General features: G+C 60.2%; 2 protein-coding genes across 2 annotated transcripts; one reads left to right on the top strand and one right to left on the bottom strand.

Moving 5' to 3' along the window:
* Positions 1 to 2,780: 2,780 nt before the first annotated feature.
* On the top strand, positions 2,781 to 5,011 carry AANAT (aralkylamine N-acetyltransferase). Its single transcript, XM_032617512.1, is given in 6 exon segments — positions 2,781 to 2,821; positions 3,620 to 3,855; positions 4,167 to 4,321; positions 4,714 to 4,777; positions 4,780 to 4,950; positions 4,953 to 5,011. Coding segments are annotated over 6 exon segments (726 nt in total).
* An 885-nt stretch (positions 5,012 to 5,896) lies between these two features.
* RHBDF2 (rhomboid 5 homolog 2) lies at positions 5,897 to 17,872 on the bottom strand. The gene is given in 18 exon segments (XM_032616096.1): positions 5,897 to 7,274; positions 7,975 to 8,128; positions 8,307 to 8,407; positions 8,559 to 8,634; positions 8,857 to 8,951; positions 9,046 to 9,109; positions 9,243 to 9,352; positions 9,711 to 9,872; positions 10,056 to 10,130; positions 10,353 to 10,464; positions 11,469 to 11,663; positions 11,823 to 11,941; positions 12,289 to 12,417; positions 14,753 to 14,890; positions 14,892 to 14,957; positions 15,042 to 15,237; positions 16,558 to 16,685; positions 17,706 to 17,872. Coding segments are annotated over 18 exon segments (2,484 nt in total). The 5' UTR covers positions 17,850 to 17,872; the 3' UTR covers positions 5,897 to 6,854.
* Between the last annotated feature and the right edge of the window lie 1,811 nt (positions 17,873 to 19,683).

Raw genomic sequence — 19,683 nt, 5'->3', positions numbered from 1 at the left:
GCATGCCTGTCTCTCCTGTGGGACCGTATCTTCTTTGTACCTTTGTATTCCAGCATCCAGCATAGTTCTGATTCATAGTAGGTACTCAAAAGATTTTTGTTGAGAAAAAGACTCACAGACATAGAAAACAGACTTGCGGTTGTCAGAGGGGTAGGGGGTGGGGGAGGGATGGATTAGGAGTTTGGGGTTAGCAGATGCAAACTATTATATATAGAATGGATAAACAACAAGGTCCTACTGCACGGCCCAGGGAACTATATTCAATATCCTGTGATAAACCATAACGGAAAATATATGAAAAAGACTGTATATATATGTATAACTGAATCACTTTGCTATACAGCAGAAATTAACACAACATTGTAAATCAACTATATGTCAATTTTAAAAAAATTTTGTTGAATGATTGAACAAAACAAACCAACTTCTCTCAAAGGTCCCGATGGTGCCAACAGGTCTCTGGGACACCTCTGTCTTTGCTCAAGTCCCAAGTTCTCCATTTGTCCTAGACACACACCCTACACAGGCACATTCACCCCACGTGCACATACGTACATATACACATGTATACACACACGTGCACACACATACACATGTGCCTCCCCCCACCATTGCTCTCTCCTTAAACTTCAGTTTCTAGATCTGGACTGCCCACTGCCGTGGCCCCTAACCACCTGTGGGTCTTGAGCACTTGAGATGTGGCTGGTCTGAATTGACACTGGATTATGAAGACTCAGTGTATAAAAGAACAAAAAAACCAGAGTATGAAACATGTCTAATAATTTTTATATTGATTACTTGTTGAAATGACAATAACTTTATATATATTGGGTTAAATACAATATTTTTTTAAAATCAAATTAACCTGTTTCTTTTGGCTTTTTCTCACGTGGCTACTAGAAAATTGAAAATCACATATGCGGCTCACGGGATCTTTCCGTTGGAGAGTGGGGCTCCAGATGCTCAGGAAGCCGTAGGTCCCCTCTTTCTCCAGGAGGTGGCGAACTCTTCCTGCTTTTGACACCTCCGTTGCAGAAAGGTCTGGAAAGTTCCTGAGGAAACTGCCTGTGTAATGTGGCAGATTTTGAACCCTAAATAAGGACGGGGCCACATTCAGCCCTGCAGTGATGTCAGCCTATCTATGCAAAGGAGGCTTCAAAATAAATCCACAGAAAATCAACGAGCTAAGTGTCATCCTCCTCAACAGAATCGCCACCTAGTTGATAGGCTCCTGGTCTCTGTATCTAGCACATCGCCACACGTTCAATACAATTTCTGTTTTCCAGAGGTTTATACGCTCCCGGGAGCTCGCCCAGTGAAACTCCTGCACACAATTCTCCATCTCAGCCTCTGTCCCCTGCTAGTGACAGATTATGGTTGGAAAAGTAAATATGATTAGGCAAAATGTGCTCCGTGCCAGGTGTGCAGAGCCTATCTTAAGTGCAGGGGAGGAATGAGAAAAGGATGCCACCCTCAAAACCACCAGAAAATGCAACTAGTTGCCCAAGTGCCTGAACTGAGGGCTGCCTTCCCTGCCTGTCCAGGCCTTTTGGTTGCTCTGCTGGGAAAACTGGGGTCTCAGAGGCATCATCAGAGTGTTTCGGGGCCCCCCAAAACACTGCATCTGGTCCCCACCCCACCCCACCCCACCCCTCTGTCCTGGAAGGACTTTTTTTTTTTTTTTTGCGGTACGCGGGCCTCTCACTGTTGTGGCCTCTCCCGTTGCGGAGCACAGGCTCTGGACGCGCAGGCTCAGCGGCCATGGCTCACGGGCCCAGCCGCTCCGCGGCATGTGGGATCTTCCCGACCGGGGCACGAACCTGCGTCCCCCGCATCGGCAGGAGGACTCTCAACCACTGCGCCACCAGGGAAGCCCTGGAAGGACTCTTAACAGCCATCAGAAGCCTCCTTGCTAGGGGAATCTAAGATCTTTTCTCCACTCTGGGCTGCATGAGTTGCTGCTGGCCCCTCCTTGGGTTCTGGGGTGTGTCCTGATCCTGGGTCTGCTCATTTCCTCATCTTTCTTCCTGTTAATGGTTGCCCCCTCCAACCCAGAGAGAACATCCCCAAGCTTGGGCCCCAGCTTCCCTGTGGAGACACGCGGTCCCTCAGAATGTTCTTCCCATACTGTGACTCAGATGTCCACTCCATCGTGAGGACAGCCAAGTCTGTACCCGTCATCCCACCGCTATGGAGCATTAGTGGGATGGGGGCTCAGCCGGATCAGAGGCCAGGCTCTGCTGGGGCAGGTGGGCAGTCAGGTCCCATGGCCCTCTGGGGTTCACCATGTGCCCTGGACAACCTGCCTCCAATTGTCATAGAATGTTCTGGAGCCCTGGAACAGGAGCCCAGCCATAGCCCAGGATTTGCCTGGGACTACAGAGCCTGTAGGAGAGATCTGGCAGCCAGCCACAGCTGTTGCCCAGATGTGTGTATCCCTGTCTGGCGGGCCAGGAGGCCCCAAAGGAGACCAGGCTGGAGGGGGTGACGGTGGGACCCCTAAATGGGAGCCATCATGGGAGAAGAAGTGCAGAGTGGGGGCAGGATGAGCAGTCAGAGCTGGGGGAGCCGTGGTCGCAGGACCCTCTCAAGGGAGCTGGTGCTGGAGGGAGACTGTGGCACAAAGAGCAAAACCCTACCAACAGGGGTCTGGAGAGAAGCCCCTGAGCCGTCCCCACACCGGGACATTTGATGACGTTGACTTTACATCCAGTACCCGGACTGTCCCCTCCCCTCTGGGTCTGCAGTTCTAATTGGCCACCAGGCAAGTGCTCTAAATGATGGCACACTCAGGCTGCCAGAGCCGGAAGGACCCTCAGAGGTGGGCTTGCCCAGGCTTCCAGGGGACAGAGGGTGAATGCCTGTGCCAGCCAGTTGGCGCCAAGGCAGGGATTAGAGAGGACCCATGAGGCTTAGCCCCGCGCTCTTCCCCCAAAACTCTGGGGCCTCAGCCAGCCACTGTAATCCCCTGCAACCGTGTGCCATCTGAGGTTTCACCCTCAGCACGCAGGGACAAGGCACAGGGTGGCCGGAGCCCTGCTGACTTCGACCTTTCTGTAATATGGAGGCGGGGCGGGTGGGGGATTAGAAATCTCTGAGGTCAGCATCACGTGCTGCCCGGCCACACTTGCTACAACAGCCGTGTACCCAGGAGTCTGGATTTTTCTGGTCCTGAGCCTGTGGATGACCCCTGGGGTGATTGGCTCTGTGGGGGGAACATTGGAGCCCCTGCCCCACAGTCGTGATAAGTGGGACCCCTGCCCCTGGGCTCCCAGAATTCAAGAACGGGAGTCCCCTGCTTGGGGCTTGGAGATGTGGGGAGAGAAGGTGGAGGAGGGAGGTCAGGGCGACGTGCAGGACTTGGGGCTTTGTAAGGGAGGGACGGCCACCTCTAAGAAGTGCACATCAGCAGACGGTCAGGGAAAGAGACAAACAGTGAGCCGGGGACCCAGTGAACAGGGACAGGGTAGGAAGTGTCCACGCCCTGCTTGCCCGCTCCACCCCGGCCCCCAGACTCCCCACTCCAGGTCCCCTACAAAAGAGGCAAGATGCACCATCACCCTGGACGGCCCCCCGGGAGTTGAGGACCAGACCCCTGACCGTCGCTCCTCCACAACAGGTGCAGAGGGGCCCTCCTCATCACAGAGGCCACTTCTGAAGCTGGGGCCCCCAGGGTAGCAGCGGCGGCCAGGAGGTCCACTCAGAGCATCCACTACCTGAAGCCTGTGGCTCTGCGCCTGCCACCCGGGATCCCGGAGCCCCCAAGTCACCAGCGGCGCCACACGCTCCCCACCGAGTTTTGCTGCCTCACCCCAGAGGATGCTCCTGGCGGCGTGTCTGAGATTGAGTGAGAGGGTGGGTAACCCCCCAACAGGGTCCAGGACGCTGCTGAACTCTGTCGCTGTTGCCCTTGGAGAGAAGACCCTCGAGCCTCCTGCCCTTGGCAGTTGGGAGCCCAGAGTATCTGACTCTGGGCGTTTCTGTGCGTGTGCAAGAACGCACGTGTGTTCAGCAAAGTGTGGGGAGAGCAGCCCTGAATCCTCTGCTTTCCTGTGGGCAGGGCTGGGGGCTGAGGGAGCCTGCCCCCAGCATCCGAGCAGAAGCTCAGTGGACAGTGGGCATGTGGTACAGTGACCACGGAGTCACCGCCAGGCCCGGCTCCACAGCCTGCATCTCTGTCTCGGGCATCTGCCCCCTGAACCTGGACCAGGTCCGGCACTTACTGGCCCTGTGTCCTGAGCTGCCCCTGGACTGGTTCGTGGAGGGCCGCCTCGTGGCCTTCATCGTCGGCTCCCTGTGGGCTGAGGAGAGACTCACTCTGGTGAGGAAGGGGCTGGGGGCAGAGATGCCCAGCCCCAGGAGGGTCTCCAGGGGAGAGACCACTGCCCGATGGCGCCAGCTCCTCCTGCGCTCACAGAGGCAGCCAGGTGGGGGGAGGAGCCTGGAGGCTGGGATTTCTTCCTCCGAGATAAGAGATGAGCACAGACGTGGGTCCTCTCCAGGGCAAGACCAGTCCTTTGCGGTCTCAAGGCCCTCATGAAGGGACCGCCATAGGGCTGGGAATGTAGGTCTCAATTTGGGGTCTCCTTGGGTAGGAGGGGGGTCCTGATCAGAGGCACTCAGGGGCACCTGCCCTTGGCCCAGGTGGGGGTGGTTTGGGGGTGCAGGTGTCCACAGAGGTGACCTGGACTCGTGTCCGCCTCTCGCCCCCAGGAGTCGCTGACACTGCACAGGCCCGGGGGCCGCACGGCCCACCTGCACGTGCTGGCCGCGCACCGCCCCTCTGGAGGCAGGGCAAGGGCTCCGTCCTGCTCCGGCGCCACCTGCACCACCTGGGCGGCCATCCGGGCGTGCGCCTGGCCGTGCTCACGTGCGAGGACAGGCTGGTGCCCTTCTACCAGAGGTTCGGCTTCCACCCCGTGGGCCCGTGTGCTGTGGGCTCACTCGCCTTCGGGAGATGCAGTGCTCCCTGCGGGGCCACGCCTCCCCGCGCAGGCACACCGACTGCTGAACTGGCCGCCCCCGGGGAGCCCACGGACGGGTGCCAGGGGTGTGGGGAGGCAGGCTGGGGGCTCCTACCCAGTCCCGCTGTCCCCTTCTCTGCCCTGCTGTCGCTCAGCTCAGCTCAGCCTGAAGGGAGACAGTGATTCCCAGAGGGTCCTGGGGTGGGGTGTCGGGGTGAAATAAAGAGAGGGCAGGGCGGCTGCTCCCGGCCCAGGCTGCCCTGCTGGGGCACGAGTGCTGTATCCTCCAGTCTGTCCACGCAAGGCCTCCTGGACCCCCTGCATCCAAACTGTGCCCACACGTGGCTGGGTGGGTGAATTGGGGACAGTGGGAGGCGGCCTGCAGCCCTGCTTCAGCGTCCTCACCAAAGGAGCCGGGTGCCCAGGGGGCCCTTATTCCCCCAGGCCCAGGGCTGCCCCTTCCCATCCTCATCCCTGGAATGGAGGCAGCCGGGAGCAGGGAAGGGCAGGGGCCACCTCCCAGCTCCCCCACCCACCCACCCTGGGCACCCACGGTTACTGTGGGTCCTCTGTCCCACGGGGTGTGGGATGAAGGGCTGGGGGGCGCAGGGAATGGACCGCACTGCTTCTGCCAGGACGGCCCTCCCCTCCACCCAGCCAGACCCCTGATGGGGCTCGGGGAACACAGGGGTCTAGAGATTTGACACCATCTTCTCAAGGACCCCCTTGAGCCCCTCCATGTGACCCCAACCTGGCTTCTTCTCCAACCAAATCTCCCACAAGACCCACAGGCATCCACTATCCCTTTGGGCCAAGCCCCTGCCCCCTAGCTCCTCACGGCTGACCCTGCCTCCCCCCACTCCCAAAATAAAGTTCCAGTTTTTATTCTATGTGAGGCTGGAGGTCAAAAGACGATACTTTCTTAAAGAATATCATTTAATACATTTCAGACACCGTCCATACAAAGTTAGCGTTACTTTAAAAAAAATTAGGACCATAATATAAACTGGTAAAAAAAAAAAAAAAAAAAAAAGGCCTGAGTGACCTTGGGCAACCCCTGGACACAGGTCCTTGGGGTGGCCCTGCCCTCACCTGGGCAGGAGTGAGGCAGAGGATGGCTGGCTGGCTGGTGTCAGTCCAGCCCCAGGAGGCAGAACACTGACTTGAAGGAAGGGACTGGGCTGGGAGGGGCTGGGGGGCCTGGGCGCGGGGCAGGTTCAGCCTCTATTTGCTGAGATCAGCGGAGGCTCTCGGATTGCCAGTCTGTGTCTCTTTGCTCCTTCTCTGCCCCAGACCACTGCCAAACCCTGTCCCAGAAGGTTTGGACCCGGAGCGTTATGGGCAGGCTCACCAGGCCACGGATGAGTGCAGGGCGTGGATTCACAGGGCAGAGATGGGAGGGGAAACAGGTAGGGGCCGTGGCCGGGCAGGGCTGGGAACCTGGTGGGAACCCCAGCCAGGTCCCCAGGAAGGGCAGGCTCACAGCAATGGGGAGGGGGAACGTACCAGCAGAGCCAGAGGTGGGAGACGGGCAGCAGCCCAGGACCTTGGGAAGAAAGGAGCCCACCCCCCAGGAAGTGGTCCTGACAGCAGGGGAGCAGGGTGATGTCAGGGCCTGGGCCCTGAGCTGCAGAGAAACACATGTTCAGAGTGTCCCCCAGCCCAGGCCTGGGGAAGGGGGCCCTCAGTCCCCCAAGGAGCCGCCCTTGATGACCATCTCCCGCAGACTCAGCCTCTCCTGGGGGCAGAGCTCCTGGGAGCAGGGCCGGCCCCACAGGGTCTCCGGAGCGGGGGGTGGGCGCTGTGCAGGCAGGCAGCCTGACCCGGGCACAGTCTCCGTGTCCTCAGCGCTGCGTGGGAGCAGCCGTGCCGGCCCCGCCAGGCAGGTGGTCAGTGCAGCACCTGGTCCAGCTCGTACTTCTCGCAGAAGTGGCTGGTGAAGGGGAAGCAGGTGAGGTACTCGATCCAGGGCCAGTGGATGGGGTAGACGTAGAGCCAGATGACCAGCGAGGCGAAGAGGCCGGCGAAGACCAGCAGCGACACGAGGATGAGGGCGCGCTTGCGGTACTTGTCGCTCGTGCCGAAGGTGATGTAGGGCAGGAAGGCGAAGGCCAGCAGCAGGCCGCTGAGGAAGCCAAAGATGTGGGCGATGTTGTCGATCCAGGGCAGGAGGCCACAGATGAACAGGAAGAGCACGATGGCCGACAGGTTCAGGAAGGCCTTCCAGGGCCGCTCCAGCAGCTGCCAGCTCTGGAAGAGCTCCACGAAGAGGCAGGCCAGGAGGCCGAACTGCGACCCTGCCGGGCCCACCTGCGGTGGGTGGACGGGGAGGGGACAGGGTCACTTCCGGGTGCCACGTGGGAGCCTGTGGGGAGGCCTGGGCACAGCCAGGCTGGAGCCCCAGGACCTGAGTCATCCTCTCCGTGAGCCCCTCCCAGGGTGGGGACCCCGAGCCTGACGGCCGGGGGGCAGGAGAGGTGCAGCTGGAGCTGCTGGAATAAAGCTGGGCTCGTTCCACCCACCCTTTCTGCAACACTGAGCACCTACTATGCGCACGCCCAGTGCCATAAGCAAGACAGACTGCTCCAGGCAGCGCACGTGGGGAGGGACAGACACTGAACAAGCCCACAGCGTGAGGCTGACTGTTCAAAACGCTGCCGTTTCTTTGGGTCAAGAACGGTTGCACGAGGGCAACTTCATATGGCCCAACTCACAGCTACGGGACGCGCTGCAGGTGGTGGTCATGGTCACGGAGAGAAATGAAGCAAAGAGGCAGAGTGAGGGACGGGGTCCAGGTCTTCCTGGAGGTGACCGCTACACGTGACCCAGGGGCATCGCTGCTCCCTTGCGCCTCGGGATGGACCAAGGAATTGGCCGGGAAGCCCCCAGCTTAGCTGTCCACCCGCCGTTGAGCCTGACGTGGCAGGGGCTGTGCGTCCCTCAGGCCAAGCCAGGCGGGAGGCGTGGAAGCAGTAGAGCTAGCCCTCCCTGCCGCATCCTGAGTCCCTACCTCCGCGCGGTACGGGAGGAAGATGGCACTGGCAAGGTTGCCGGTGATGCCGCTGAGAACGAAGATGATGGCGATGCGGTGCCAGCCGGCCAGCTTCTCCAGGTCTCGTAGGATGGTCATTTGGAAGATCACAGACACGAGGCAGTGCACCACACTGGGCGGGGACACACCGGGCATCAGCCCCCCGCCCCGTCTGCCAGCCAGCGACTTCGGGAGCAGCGGGGTCTGGCAGGTCGTGCCGGCTGCGCCCTGGCCCAGGGGCCCCTCCTCCGGGAGTCCAGGTGGGTGGGCACCACAGGGGTCTGGGGGGTGGGCACCGAGGCACCTCTTACCCAGCGTGGAGGAACAGAGACAGCCAGAGCCTGTAGAACTGATCTGGGACCTCAGGATTGAGGAAGGGCAGCAGCCCACACACCTTGTCCAAGCAGTGCACCTGGGGGTGAGAGCATGGCAGTCAGCGCCTAGGATCCCGCTGGGTCCGAGGCCCCGATGTAGGGGGCAGGACCAGATACCCGCTGCAGGAGAGCATACAGGCTGCTGCACCTGGCTGCTCGCGCGCAGGGCCCCACCAGACCCCACCTCACCTGGGAGCAGAGCGTGGCCTCTTCGTGGAAGTAGCCATGCACGAACTCACAGTATTCCCGGGTGGTGACCTCACAGCTGGGGGACAGGGAGGCAAGGCGAACGCCAGGGCCCTGAGTCCTGCCCGTCCCCGCCCAGTGCCCGGCAGCAGCAGGCACCACTGGCAGGACGCGGTGCCCCTCTGCAGGAACCTGCCCACACCACGGACGGCCCCCGAGTGGGGAGGGAGGACGCCAGCTGCGGGGTGGGTGACAGAGGGGGAGCACAGGGGCTCCGGGTCCAGGGCCCAGGCCGGCTCACCTGCCCTTGGTGCCGATGCAGCAGGGGCGGCCCCGAATCTGGCAGTCCATGTGCGGGAAGCCCGAGCGGTTACTCCTGGCCTGCTCCGTGCAGATCTGCCAGGAGGGGCACAGACAGCGGCTAGGGCTGTGCAGCAGCACGCAGGCCCTCCCCACCCTTCCCGGACCACTCTCCCCCCTGGACACTCACCGGCCACTTGGTGATGTCATCGGGCCAGATGTGGGCACCACTGGAGGCCGGCTCCTCGCAGGTTCTGGAAGCAGAGGTCGGAGGGGGCAAAATGAGGGGCGACGGCATCCCCAGCCTGCCACGCCCCCTGGCCAACATCCCCATGGGTGGCACAGCCCCATCTCCTCAGCTCAGCTGTGGGTCTCCCGGGACTGTACCTGGGGTCCTGGTTGCACACGGCCCCCGATGTCCGCTTTTGGCCCAGCGCAGACTTGTCCATGGGGGGCCCCGTATCATCCTGCCACTTGACAAAAGTGGCCAAAGTCTCCTGGAGGATGGAGGCAGGCTGGTCATGGCTAGGACAAGGTCACCACCATCAGAGCGGGCAAGGGCCGCTCCAGGGCCGGGGCTCTTGCCCTGCCGTCCAGGGCTCAGGCTCATCTCCCAGACCCCCACCCCCACGGACACTCCCAAGACCCAGCTTTCCCCGCTCTGGGGCTGGGGAGGTTGGCGCCCTCCATGTGCTGAGCTGCGTGCAGGGGTGTGTGATACCAGGGAGGGCAGAGGAAGGACAGAGGCAACGTAGACACCGCCCTTGAAGGGCCCCTCCCCCAGGCTGGGGCAAATGGAGATGGTGCAGGGGACCAGGGTGGGGCTCGCAGGGGTCGGAGGGCCTCTGCCCCCACCGAGCAGTCCTGCTGCAGTGTCTGGATGCAGCCCGAGTGGTCATTCTGGACACAGCAGCCCGAGTCCCGCTCCAGGTCTCGCTCCCGCAGCACCAGCTGCTCGATCTGCTGGTCCTTCCGGATGCAGGGTGAGAACTTGGCTCCCAGGTGGATCAAGTCAATCTGGGGGCGGAGGGCGGTGGGGAGTGAGCTCGGGTCCAGACCTGGCTGCTCCGTTGAGAGTCTCCCCCTAGGGGCCCCTGATGAGGGGGGCTTCCAAGCAAGCCAACCCCCTTCCTGCCCAGCTGGGGGTGGCAGAGACCAGAGGCTCCCTGCTGAGATGCTGTCCCTGCCTGGGCCCCTTACCGAGCTGGGGCCAATCCAGAAGTTCTCCTGCTGGATGTACTTCATGCTCTCGTACACACCTCTATTCCTGAGTACCTGGTGCAGAGGTGGAAGGATGGGGGTGGTCAGGGGTTTCTCTGTCCCAGGGAAGGGCCTCCGGGGAAGGGGCTGAGAAGCAAAGCAATGGTGAACCCAGAGCACTCTCCTGCTTGGGCCAGGTTGTTGCCGTGGAAGGGACTGGGTGGCCCAAGATGCTGGCGCCTCTTGGGGGAGGCTAGGATCCCCAGGGCGGAGCCCCCCTTCCCTAGCCCCACTCACCAGCTGGGTGGTGACGTGCTGGGCGAAGCCCACAGGCGCGATGCCGTACGTGCAAATCACCAGCAGTGTGATGATGACGTGGACGAAGGTCAGCCAGTAGGTGAAGTAGGGCCTGCGGGCAGAGGCCTCGGGTCAGCGGAGCCAAAGTCACATCCCAACCCTCAGCCCCAGCCGCCAACAGCTCGCACCTGCTCCCTATCCTCCACTACTCCCCTCCAACTCATCCTTCTCCACAGCAACTCTTAAAATGCACCTCTCTGCGTCTCTCCCAGCTTAAATCCTTTCCATGGCTTCTCGCTGCCCTGGGGATAAAGTCTAACATGGCTCCTTCCCCACTGGTTGCAAGGCCTTGTTACATCTGCCCACCTCCCTGGCCTCCTTCCTCTCCTTCTCCTGCAGTTCCTGGAACAAACCCCAATCCCTGCAGCCCCAGGGCCTTTGCACATGACGCTTCCTTTGCCTGGGATGCCCTTGCCGTCTCTCTTCACCCAGCTAACTGCTGCTGCTCCTGACGACGGTCCCCTCAACCAGTTGTTCACTCCCACCCTCTGTCCTCCTTCTCCAGGACACTCACCACACCTGCTATCACTTAATTTTTTTTAACTTAGGGTCCAGTGTCTATCAGGTTGCTGCTAATTGTACGTTCTTTGAGAATGGCCTCTTCCCAATCCTCTGGCTTCCCCCAAGGTCTCTGTGCAGGCCTCTTCACAGTCCCTTCACTCGCGGTCACAACTTCTAACTGCCCCTCTGACCTACCCTGCCCGTCCTGCTCCGCTGTTCCAGGGCCTGTGTGGTGGTGCTCAGTGAACACTTGTTGCCGGGCTGCCGTCTGGGAGCCCCGCAGAGGAGGCAGGCCCAGAAAGCGGGGAGGGTGGAGAAGAGGCGGCAACACCCGACAACCCTTCCCAGGTGACGTGCATGCTTGTAGGGTGACCCTAGGGGCTGTCCCTGCTCCCCTGACCCAAAGGCTCGATGAACAATAAGGGGAGCTTCGGGAGGGGCCCCAGGGGAACCTGGAAGCTCCCAGGCCCTCCTGGACGGCTCTCAGCCCTTCTCCCCTGGGCCTACGCCTGGGCGTGGCTCTCCCCGCACTGTCACAGAGTGGGCGGGGCTCACCGGTGGCTGTCGAAGCTCTCCAGCTGGCGCTGCACGGTGCTGCTGATGCTGCGGCGGTAGCTGCGGTTCAGCCAGTTGCCCACAACACCCAGCCCGTAGTGCCGCTTCTTCCGGTCGAAGGCAAAGTGCTTCACCTTGGATGCGATACGCTTGCCACGTTTGGCCGCGGGCACCGGGGCTCGGTCAGACTCCTTCCTGGTGAGGACGGTGGTCTCAGCCTGGTGTCCTCCCCTCCCACATCCCATGAGGGGGGTCAGGAGGGACCTGTGGTCTAGGGAAGCCCCCTGGCAGGGCTGTTGGGCTCTTCCTCCACGGTGCCGCCTCCCTCCACCTGGAGGATTGCCCAGAACTCACAGAGGGATCTGCATCTCTTCGGGGGAGGCCGGGGAGGCCGAGCGTGGGATGCCCCGGAAGTAGCTGGCAGAGAGTGGGGGCGACTCAAACACATCGTCAGGCACCGAGCTCATCTCTTCCTGGAGTGGGTGTGGAGCCGGGACACAAAAAGAGACAGTGTGAGGAGTCACCGTCTCCAGCACTGCCCCCAGTGGCTCAATTAAAGGGCAGGACAAAGCCGGACAGGCTCTTTGGAAGGGAGGTAGAAGGCACGTGTTTGTGGGCCCTGATGGGGACTTTCCCGGCTGGCACCCTTCCTCACCCCAGGTCCTTGCCCTGCCGACAGAAAGACGCACCCCCATCCCACCGACGGGCCTTTGGACATCTCAGGGGCTCCCAGCAGAGCATGACTGAGGCCGGGTGACCTCTCCTGGCTCCCATCCACCCCGGTCCCCCGACCCCGAGGGCCCACACACCCCATGCTTGCCTTACTAAAAAATGAGGAGTAGAATGTCTCTGCTCCATCGACCACATCCTCCTCCAGGAAGCTGGGGTAGGCAAAGCTGCGCTTGACCACCCGGCACCTCTGTCCTGTGGCATCCATTACCGAGCGCCCCTATGCCAGACAGAAGCATGGGCGTCAAGCCCAGGTCAGGTACCCCTGCCCCTGACACCAAAGGAGTCTGTCAAGCCCATCTGTCTGGGGAGGTGGGACCCTGCCCAGAGCACGTGCATCTGTGAGAGAGGCCAGGACCGAGCTCCGGCTCCTGCGTAGCCTGACTGCAGCCATCTCTACATGGTTGGCTCTTAACTTCACCCTGGTGACCTCCGGCCCTCTGGCTTGGGCACCTGACACCCCACCACTCATCCTGCACCCTCATTCCCACGGGCTTCTTGGCACGGCACACTAGGCCCCTGCTGACCTTCTGATCCCATCTCCTGCCATTCCTCTTGTGACCACCCTTCACTAAAACCACCTGCTACTCCCTCCTACCTCCAGGCCTTTGCATAGGCCGTTCCCCCTGCTGACAATGCTGTTCCCTTCCTGGCAAACCTTTCCTTATATTTCTCAAGTGCCTTCCCTGACACCAGCCTCTCCTATGGGTGGGCCCCAGCACTTATCACACTGAATGGTGACACCTGCTCTCACCCGAGCTGAGGGCTCCTCTAGGGCAGTGACACTGGCTCAACTCACTCTGTAGCCCCTGTGCCCAGCACATAAGGGGGTTCAGTAAACACAGGTCAGTGAGTGGTGCCTGCACATTTCACTTCCTACTTACCACCTTATGTGTCAGTGCAGAAACCAGCTGTCCACACTAGGGACAACTAGAAGTGGACCACTTCTAGTGGGACCACTAGAAGGATGTGGGTCTGGCACCCAGGGATCCTGGAGCAACCACTGCCCTTGGCACGGAGGAAGATGCCTGGGGACAGAGGTGCTCTGGAGAGAGAGATGCTCTGGGGAGAGAGATGCTCTGAGGAGAGAGATGCCTGGGGAGTGAGATGCTCTGGGGAGAGAGATGCCTGGGGAGAGAGATGCCTGGGGAGAGAGATGCCTGGGGAAAGAGATGCTCTGGGGAGAGAGATGCTCTGGGGAGAGAGATGCTCTGGGGAGAGAGATGCCTGGGGAGAGAGATGCCTCGGGAGAGAGATGCTCTGAGGAGAGAGATGCCTGGGGAGTGAGATGCTCTGGGGAGAGAGATGCCTGGGGAGTGAGATGCTCTGGGGAGATAGATGCCTGGGGAGAGAGATGCTCTGGGGAGAGAGATGCCTGGGGAGAGAGATGCTCTGGGGAGAGAGATGCTCTGAGGAGAGAGATGCTCTGGAGAGACAGATGCTCTGGAGAGAGAGATGCTCTGGGGAGAGAGATGCTCTGGGGAGAGAGATGCTCTGGGGAGAGAGATGCCTGGGGAGTGAGATGCTCTGGAGAGAGAGATGCTCTGGGGAGAGAGATGCTCTGGGGAGAGAGATGCCTGGGGAGAGAGATGCTCTGGGGAGAGAGATGCTCTGGGGAGAGAGATGCTCTGGGGAGAGAGATGCCTGGGGAGAGAGATGCTCTGGGGAGAGAGATGCTCTGAGGAGAGAGATGCCTGGGGAGTGAGATGCTCTGGGGAGAGAGATGCCTGGGGAGTGAGATGCTCTGGGGAGAGAGATGCCTGGGGAGAGAGATGCTCTGGGGAGAGAGATGCCTGGGGAGAGAGATGCTCTGGGGAGAGAGATGCTCTGAGGAGAGAGATGCTCTGGAGAGACAGATGCTCTGGGGAGAGAGATGCTCTGGGGAGAGAGATGCTCTGGGGAGAGAGATGCTCTGGGGAGAGAGATGCCTGGGGAGTGAGATGCTCTGGAGAGAGAGATGCTCTGGGGAGAGAGATGCTCTGGGGAGAGAGATGCTCTGGGGAGAGAGATGCTCTGAGGAGAGAGAGATGCCTGGGGAGAGAGATGCCTGGGGAGAGAGATGCCTGGGGAGTGAGATGCTCTGGGGAGAGAGATGCCTGGGGAGAGAGATGCCTGGGGAGAGAGATGCCTGGGGAGAGAGATGCCTGGGGAGAGAGATGCTCTGGAGAGAGAGATGCTCTGGGGAGAGAGATGCTCTGGGGAGAGAGATGCTCTGGGGAGAGAAATGCCTGGGGAGTGAGATGCTCTGGGGAGTGAGATGCCTGGGGAGAGAGATGCTCTGGGGAGAGAGATGCTCTGGGGAGTGAGAAGCCTGGGGAGAGAGATGCTCTGGGGAGTGAGATGCTCTGGGGAGAGAGATGCTCTGAGGAGAGAGAGATGCTCTGGGGAGAGAGATGCTCTGGGGAGTGAGATGCCTGGGGAGAGAGATGCTCTGGGGAGAGAGATGCCTGGGGAGTGAGATGCTCTGGGGAGAGAGATGCCTGGGGAGGGAGATGCCTGGGGAATGAGATGCTCTGGGGAGAGAGAGGGAGCAGGCTGGGCAGAGGTGTCTTTACCTTGAGGAAGGCCGTGGCAGCTTGAAAGCTCATGTGGGCCACAGAGATCCTCTTGCGGTGGAGGTGGGAATAGCCGCCGGAGCGGACGCTGGTGAAGGAGGTGAGGGACAGGACCCCAGGGGTCAGGGGTGGGTGCGGGGGCGTGGGGCCGGTCCACCTCGTCCGGGTGGCGGAACGCCCGTCCTCGGGCCAGGGGATCCACAATCTGGATGGGAGGGAGGTGGTGAGCAGAGTCAACTGGGCCCTGGGCCAAGTCATCTGCCGCCCCGCACCCCCCGCTGGAGCCCACCTTGGGCATCTTGCAGGGTCTTGGAGACTCGGTGCCCTGGAAGGAGGGCACCTCTTGGCTGGGGAGCTCCAGGTCCCGCTGGCTCGAGGCCTTGAGCCGGCCGTAGCGGGCGCTGCAGTGGTGCAGGCTCCTGCGCTGCCAGTGCTGGCGCTTCAGCTCCCAGTCGTCGCTGACCCCGAACCACTGGGCCGTGCCCCTGCGGGAGCAACCACAACGACAGAAAGGCCATGTGCGCAGAGAGGAGACAAGGGAGGTGATGGGCACGTGTGTGTGCAGGGGAGGTGACAGGGCACGTGTGTGTGTGCAGTGGGAGGTGACGGGCACTAGTGTGTGTGTACAGGGGAGGTGACGGGGCACGAATGTGTGTGTAGGGGAGGTGACGGGCACGAGTGTGTGTGCAAGGGAGGTGACGGGGCACGTGTGTGTGTGCAGGGGAGGTGACGGGGCACGTGTGTGTGTGCAGGGGAGGTGACGGGGCACGAGTGTGTGTGCAGGGGAGGTGACAGGGCACGTGTGTGTGTGCAGTGGGAGGTGACGGGGCACGTGTGTGTGTGCAGGGGAGGTGCCGGGGCACGAGTGTGTGTGCAGGGGAGGTGACAGGGCACGTGTGTGTGTGCAGGGGTGGTGCCAGGGCACGAGTGTGTGTGTACAGGGGAGGTGACGGGGCACGATTGTGTGTACAAGGGAGGTGACGGGGCACGTGTGTGTGTGCAGGGGAGGTGACGGGCACGAGTGTGTGTGCAAGGGAGGTGACGGGCACGTGTGTGTGTGCAAGGGAGGTGACGGGACACGTGCGTGTGTGCAGGGGAGGTGACGGGCACGAGTGTGTGTGTGCAGGGGAGGTGACGGGGCACGTGTGTGTGTGCAGTGGGAGGTGACGGGCACGAGTGTGTGTACAAGGGAGGTGACGGGGCACGTGTGTGTGTGCAGTGGGAGGTGACGGGGCACGTGCGTGTGTGCAGGGGAGGTGACGGGACACGTGCGTGTGTGCAGGGGAGGTGACGGGCACGAGTGTGTGTGTGCAGGGGAGGTGCCGGGGCACGTGCGTGTGTGCAGGGGAGGTGATGGGGCACGTGTGTGTGTGCAGTGGGAGGTGACGGGCACGAGTGTGTGTGCAAGGGAGGTGACAGGCACGTGCGTGTGTGCAGGGGAGGTGACGGGGCACGTGTGTGTGTGTACGCAGTGGGAGGGGCAGATCAGCTTCCCCTTGACCCCTGGTTCGGTGCCCAGGAACCAGATGGGCAGAGGGGGATTCAAGTCAAGAGCCTGAGGGCTGAGCTGGGAAGGCCCCGGGAGCTGCTCTGAAGGGCAGTGGTCCACCCCCAGATCCCTGACTCCCCTCAGCCTCCTCACTGTGGCTTCCTACCAGGCACAGAGCAGCTTGGGCCTCAGTTTCCCCGCCTGGACCATGGGCTGCCTGCCCGTGCCTCCCGGGAAGGGCCCAGGGCCCAGGTCCCAAGAGTTGACTGGCCCAGGGTGGGTGGGGAGGAGGTGGAGACGCGGCGGGCGTGCTCACCTGCGGATGTTCTGGGACAGGGAGGCCTGTCGGCGGAAGCCGGGGCGCTTCTCCGAGCCACCCTCCTGCCATCGTGCCCTCGGCTCCTGGAGGCTGACGCTCTTCAGGAAGGCTGGGTTCCTGGGTCTCTGTGAACAGCGGGCAGGAGCGTGGGCTGTGACTGCCTGCAGCCCAGATCCCAGGCTGGCTCTGCTCTGGCTCCCAATGTGAAGACCCAGACAGAACAAACCTCGACCCGAGTCTACCCCAAGCTGCTTTCATTCCGAGGGTCAAATCGTCATTTTCTAGTGTCTTTGGCGATCCCAGCACACGCTTCCCTAGCTCCCTATCCAGCGCTCCTGCCTTAGGCCTTAGCCGTGGCTAAGCCTTGGCCTCGCCTGGCTTTACATGTTTGAAAGAGCCCTTGGCATGAGTGGACGGCATGAGACAGCCTCCCCGGTGCCCCAGGATGCGCGGGAGCCCACGCTGCTTTTTTTTTTTTTTTTTTTTTTGCGGTACACGGGCCTCTCACTGTTGTGGCCTCTCCCGTTGCGGAACACGGGCTCCGGACGGGCAGGCTCAGCGGCCACGGCTCACGGGCCCACCCGCTCTGCAGCATGTGGGATCTTCCCGGACCTGGGCACGAACCCATGTCCCCTGCATCGGCAAGCGGACTCTCAACCACTCTGCCACCAGGGAAGCTTTTTTTAGCCCATGCTCTTTGCAGCTAGCTCTCAATGAGCTCTTTATGGAACGCTGGTCTGGACTGCTGGCAACGTTGATTCCCCCCCCGTCCCCCCGCAGGAGCCGGGTGCTGGGATCCAGCTGCTGGTGCTGCAGGCGCGCTGTGCCCCTTCCCCCAAGTCACAGGCAGCCCACCGCCCGCAGAAGGGCCAGTGCTCGGGCAAGGGAACGGAAACAGCCAATTCCCAGGCGGAACCGGCAAGTGTTTCTTATTTTCCCTGGCCCACCATGAGACAGAGACTGAGCTCAGGGCCCACCCCCTGTGAAGTGTGGGGCCAGGAAGGATGGGGTACAGCCTACAGCCGGGACACAGGGCAGCTGTGGCTCCAGAAGGCCCTCCTCCGGAAGTGAAACTGCCCGAAAGGTCTCATGGGAGCACAGCGGTGGCCGGTGGCAGGGCGCCGAGCACCCAGCTGCTCCCTTACCTGGGGCAGCATGCTGGCCTGCTCACTGGGGTCCGGGGTCCCGGGCGGAGGGATGGTGATGGATAGGTTGGGTGGCTTCCGGCTCTGCAGGCGGCTACTGGACACCGAGGAGATGCTCTCGCCATTCTTGTCAGCGGAGGCCATGGTGGGCGGGGGGGGTGGGGCAGCTGGAATGGAAACAGGGAGGGGGCACAGGTGTGTCAAGAGGCGGCAGGACAGGAGGGGACACGGGGACAGTCCAGGGTGTCAGGGTGGTACCTGGGCCGGCAGCCCAGACTGAGAACAACCTGTAGAAAGTTGGTTCAAACCTAACTCTGGATTTCCGGGAAGGGAGGCGAAGGTTGAAAGAAGTGCAGCCGAAATTGTAACCAAAGGAGGCATTATGCTTCCAGAAAAATCACAAGGAAAAGTATTGCAAGCAACGGTGGTAGCTGTTGGATCAGGCTCTAAAGGAAAGGGTGGAGAGATTCAACCAGTTAGTGGGAAAGTTGGAGATAAAGTTCTTCTCCCAGAATATGGAGGCACCAAAGTAGTTCTAGATGGCAAGGATGACTTCTTATTTAGAGATGGTGACATTCTTGGAAAATACGTCGACTAAAATAAGTCACTATTGAAATGGCATCACGTGAAGCTGCCGCTGAAGTTCTGAAATCTTTCGTCGTTAAATAATTTCCGTGTTTCTTTTACAATAAAGTCATGATGTCCAAACTAATGTATTCAGTGTCTCTGAAACTTAGTTTCTCTGTATTGATTTAAACATTCCCAAATAAAAGTATATAATGAAAAAACAAAACAGAACAAAAAACCTAACTCTGCACACTAAACCATGAAGCAGAGACTGACTCTGGGCTGCGTGGGGTAGGGTGAGAAGGTGTATTTTCATCCTTCATTTGCATTCCAGGGCAGCAGGGGTCTGGGAGGTCCCCAGCTCACCACCTCGTTCCATTTCCAGTCTCTCTGCTTCAGGCAAGGACCTCACCCAGAAAGGAACATTGAGGGCCAGGGATGCAGAGCTGCCGTGATCTTGGCCACCGCATCAGCCTGGCCAGAGCAGGCCAGGGGGCCGGAGGCAGCCTCCTTGGCCAAAGAGCCCTGCCTTCGTCCTGGGGGCAGGGCTTGGGGGAGGACAAGGGGAAAGGCTCCAGGCAGCCCACAGACAAGGGGCCCACAGCTGTGCAGGGAGGAGGTGGTTCTCAGAGGAGAGATCCCTGGGCTTTGAGCAAGGAAGGAGCAGCTCAGCCTGATTTCCAGGTAGATGAGAAAGCCACCATACTGGTCCCTGTCCCCCAGGGTTGGCAGGTTCCTCTTTCAAAGGAAAGTGAAACTACCACCTGTCTGGTACTTTTTTCTCTTCACAAAGGAAGAATATTAGATCTTAAGGATAAAGATGATATATGAACCTTGCCAAAAAAAAAAGACTCAGAAGACTGTAAAGCAGAAAAGTGAACTCCTGGCCTGCCTGTCACCCCACGTTCCAGGAAAGAGCTCGGTGTGCACCCCTCTCCAGGTGCCTCTCTGCACTTGGAAAAGGACACGTGTACTTAACATTTTACATGCACTCATACCTTTTCTTCTATAGCATGGACATCCTTCCCTGTCAATGCAGACAGATAGCTTGACCTGATCTTTCTTGATGACTGGGAAGGTTTCACTGAGTGGAATGTACCAAGATTTACTTAATTCCAGACTGATGGTTGTTTAGGTTCATGTCCAGTGTTAACGAACACCCTTGCCTATACCGTGTGTACTTGTCCCAGTATTATCGCAAGACGAACTTCTAGAAGTGGAGTTGCTGGATTGAAGAGTAATTGCATCTTGAATTTCAATGGATCTTGCCAAATGGCCCAGCCAGGAGGAAGTAGCAGTTTACCTCCACCCGGGGCTTTTCCATAGCCATCCCACACCCACTTTGACCCACCAGAACTAACACCTCCGCCTCATCTATTCTCTCCATTTCATCTCTCACACTGCCCGTGAC

The sequence above is a fragment of the Phocoena sinus genome, chromosome 20 (assembly GCF_008692025.1).
Source record: "Phocoena sinus isolate mPhoSin1 chromosome 20, mPhoSin1.pri, whole genome shotgun sequence".
Lineage (NCBI taxonomy): Eukaryota > Metazoa > Chordata > Mammalia > Artiodactyla > Phocoenidae > Phocoena > Phocoena sinus.
This window is presented reverse-complemented; position numbering and strand designations above follow the sequence as displayed.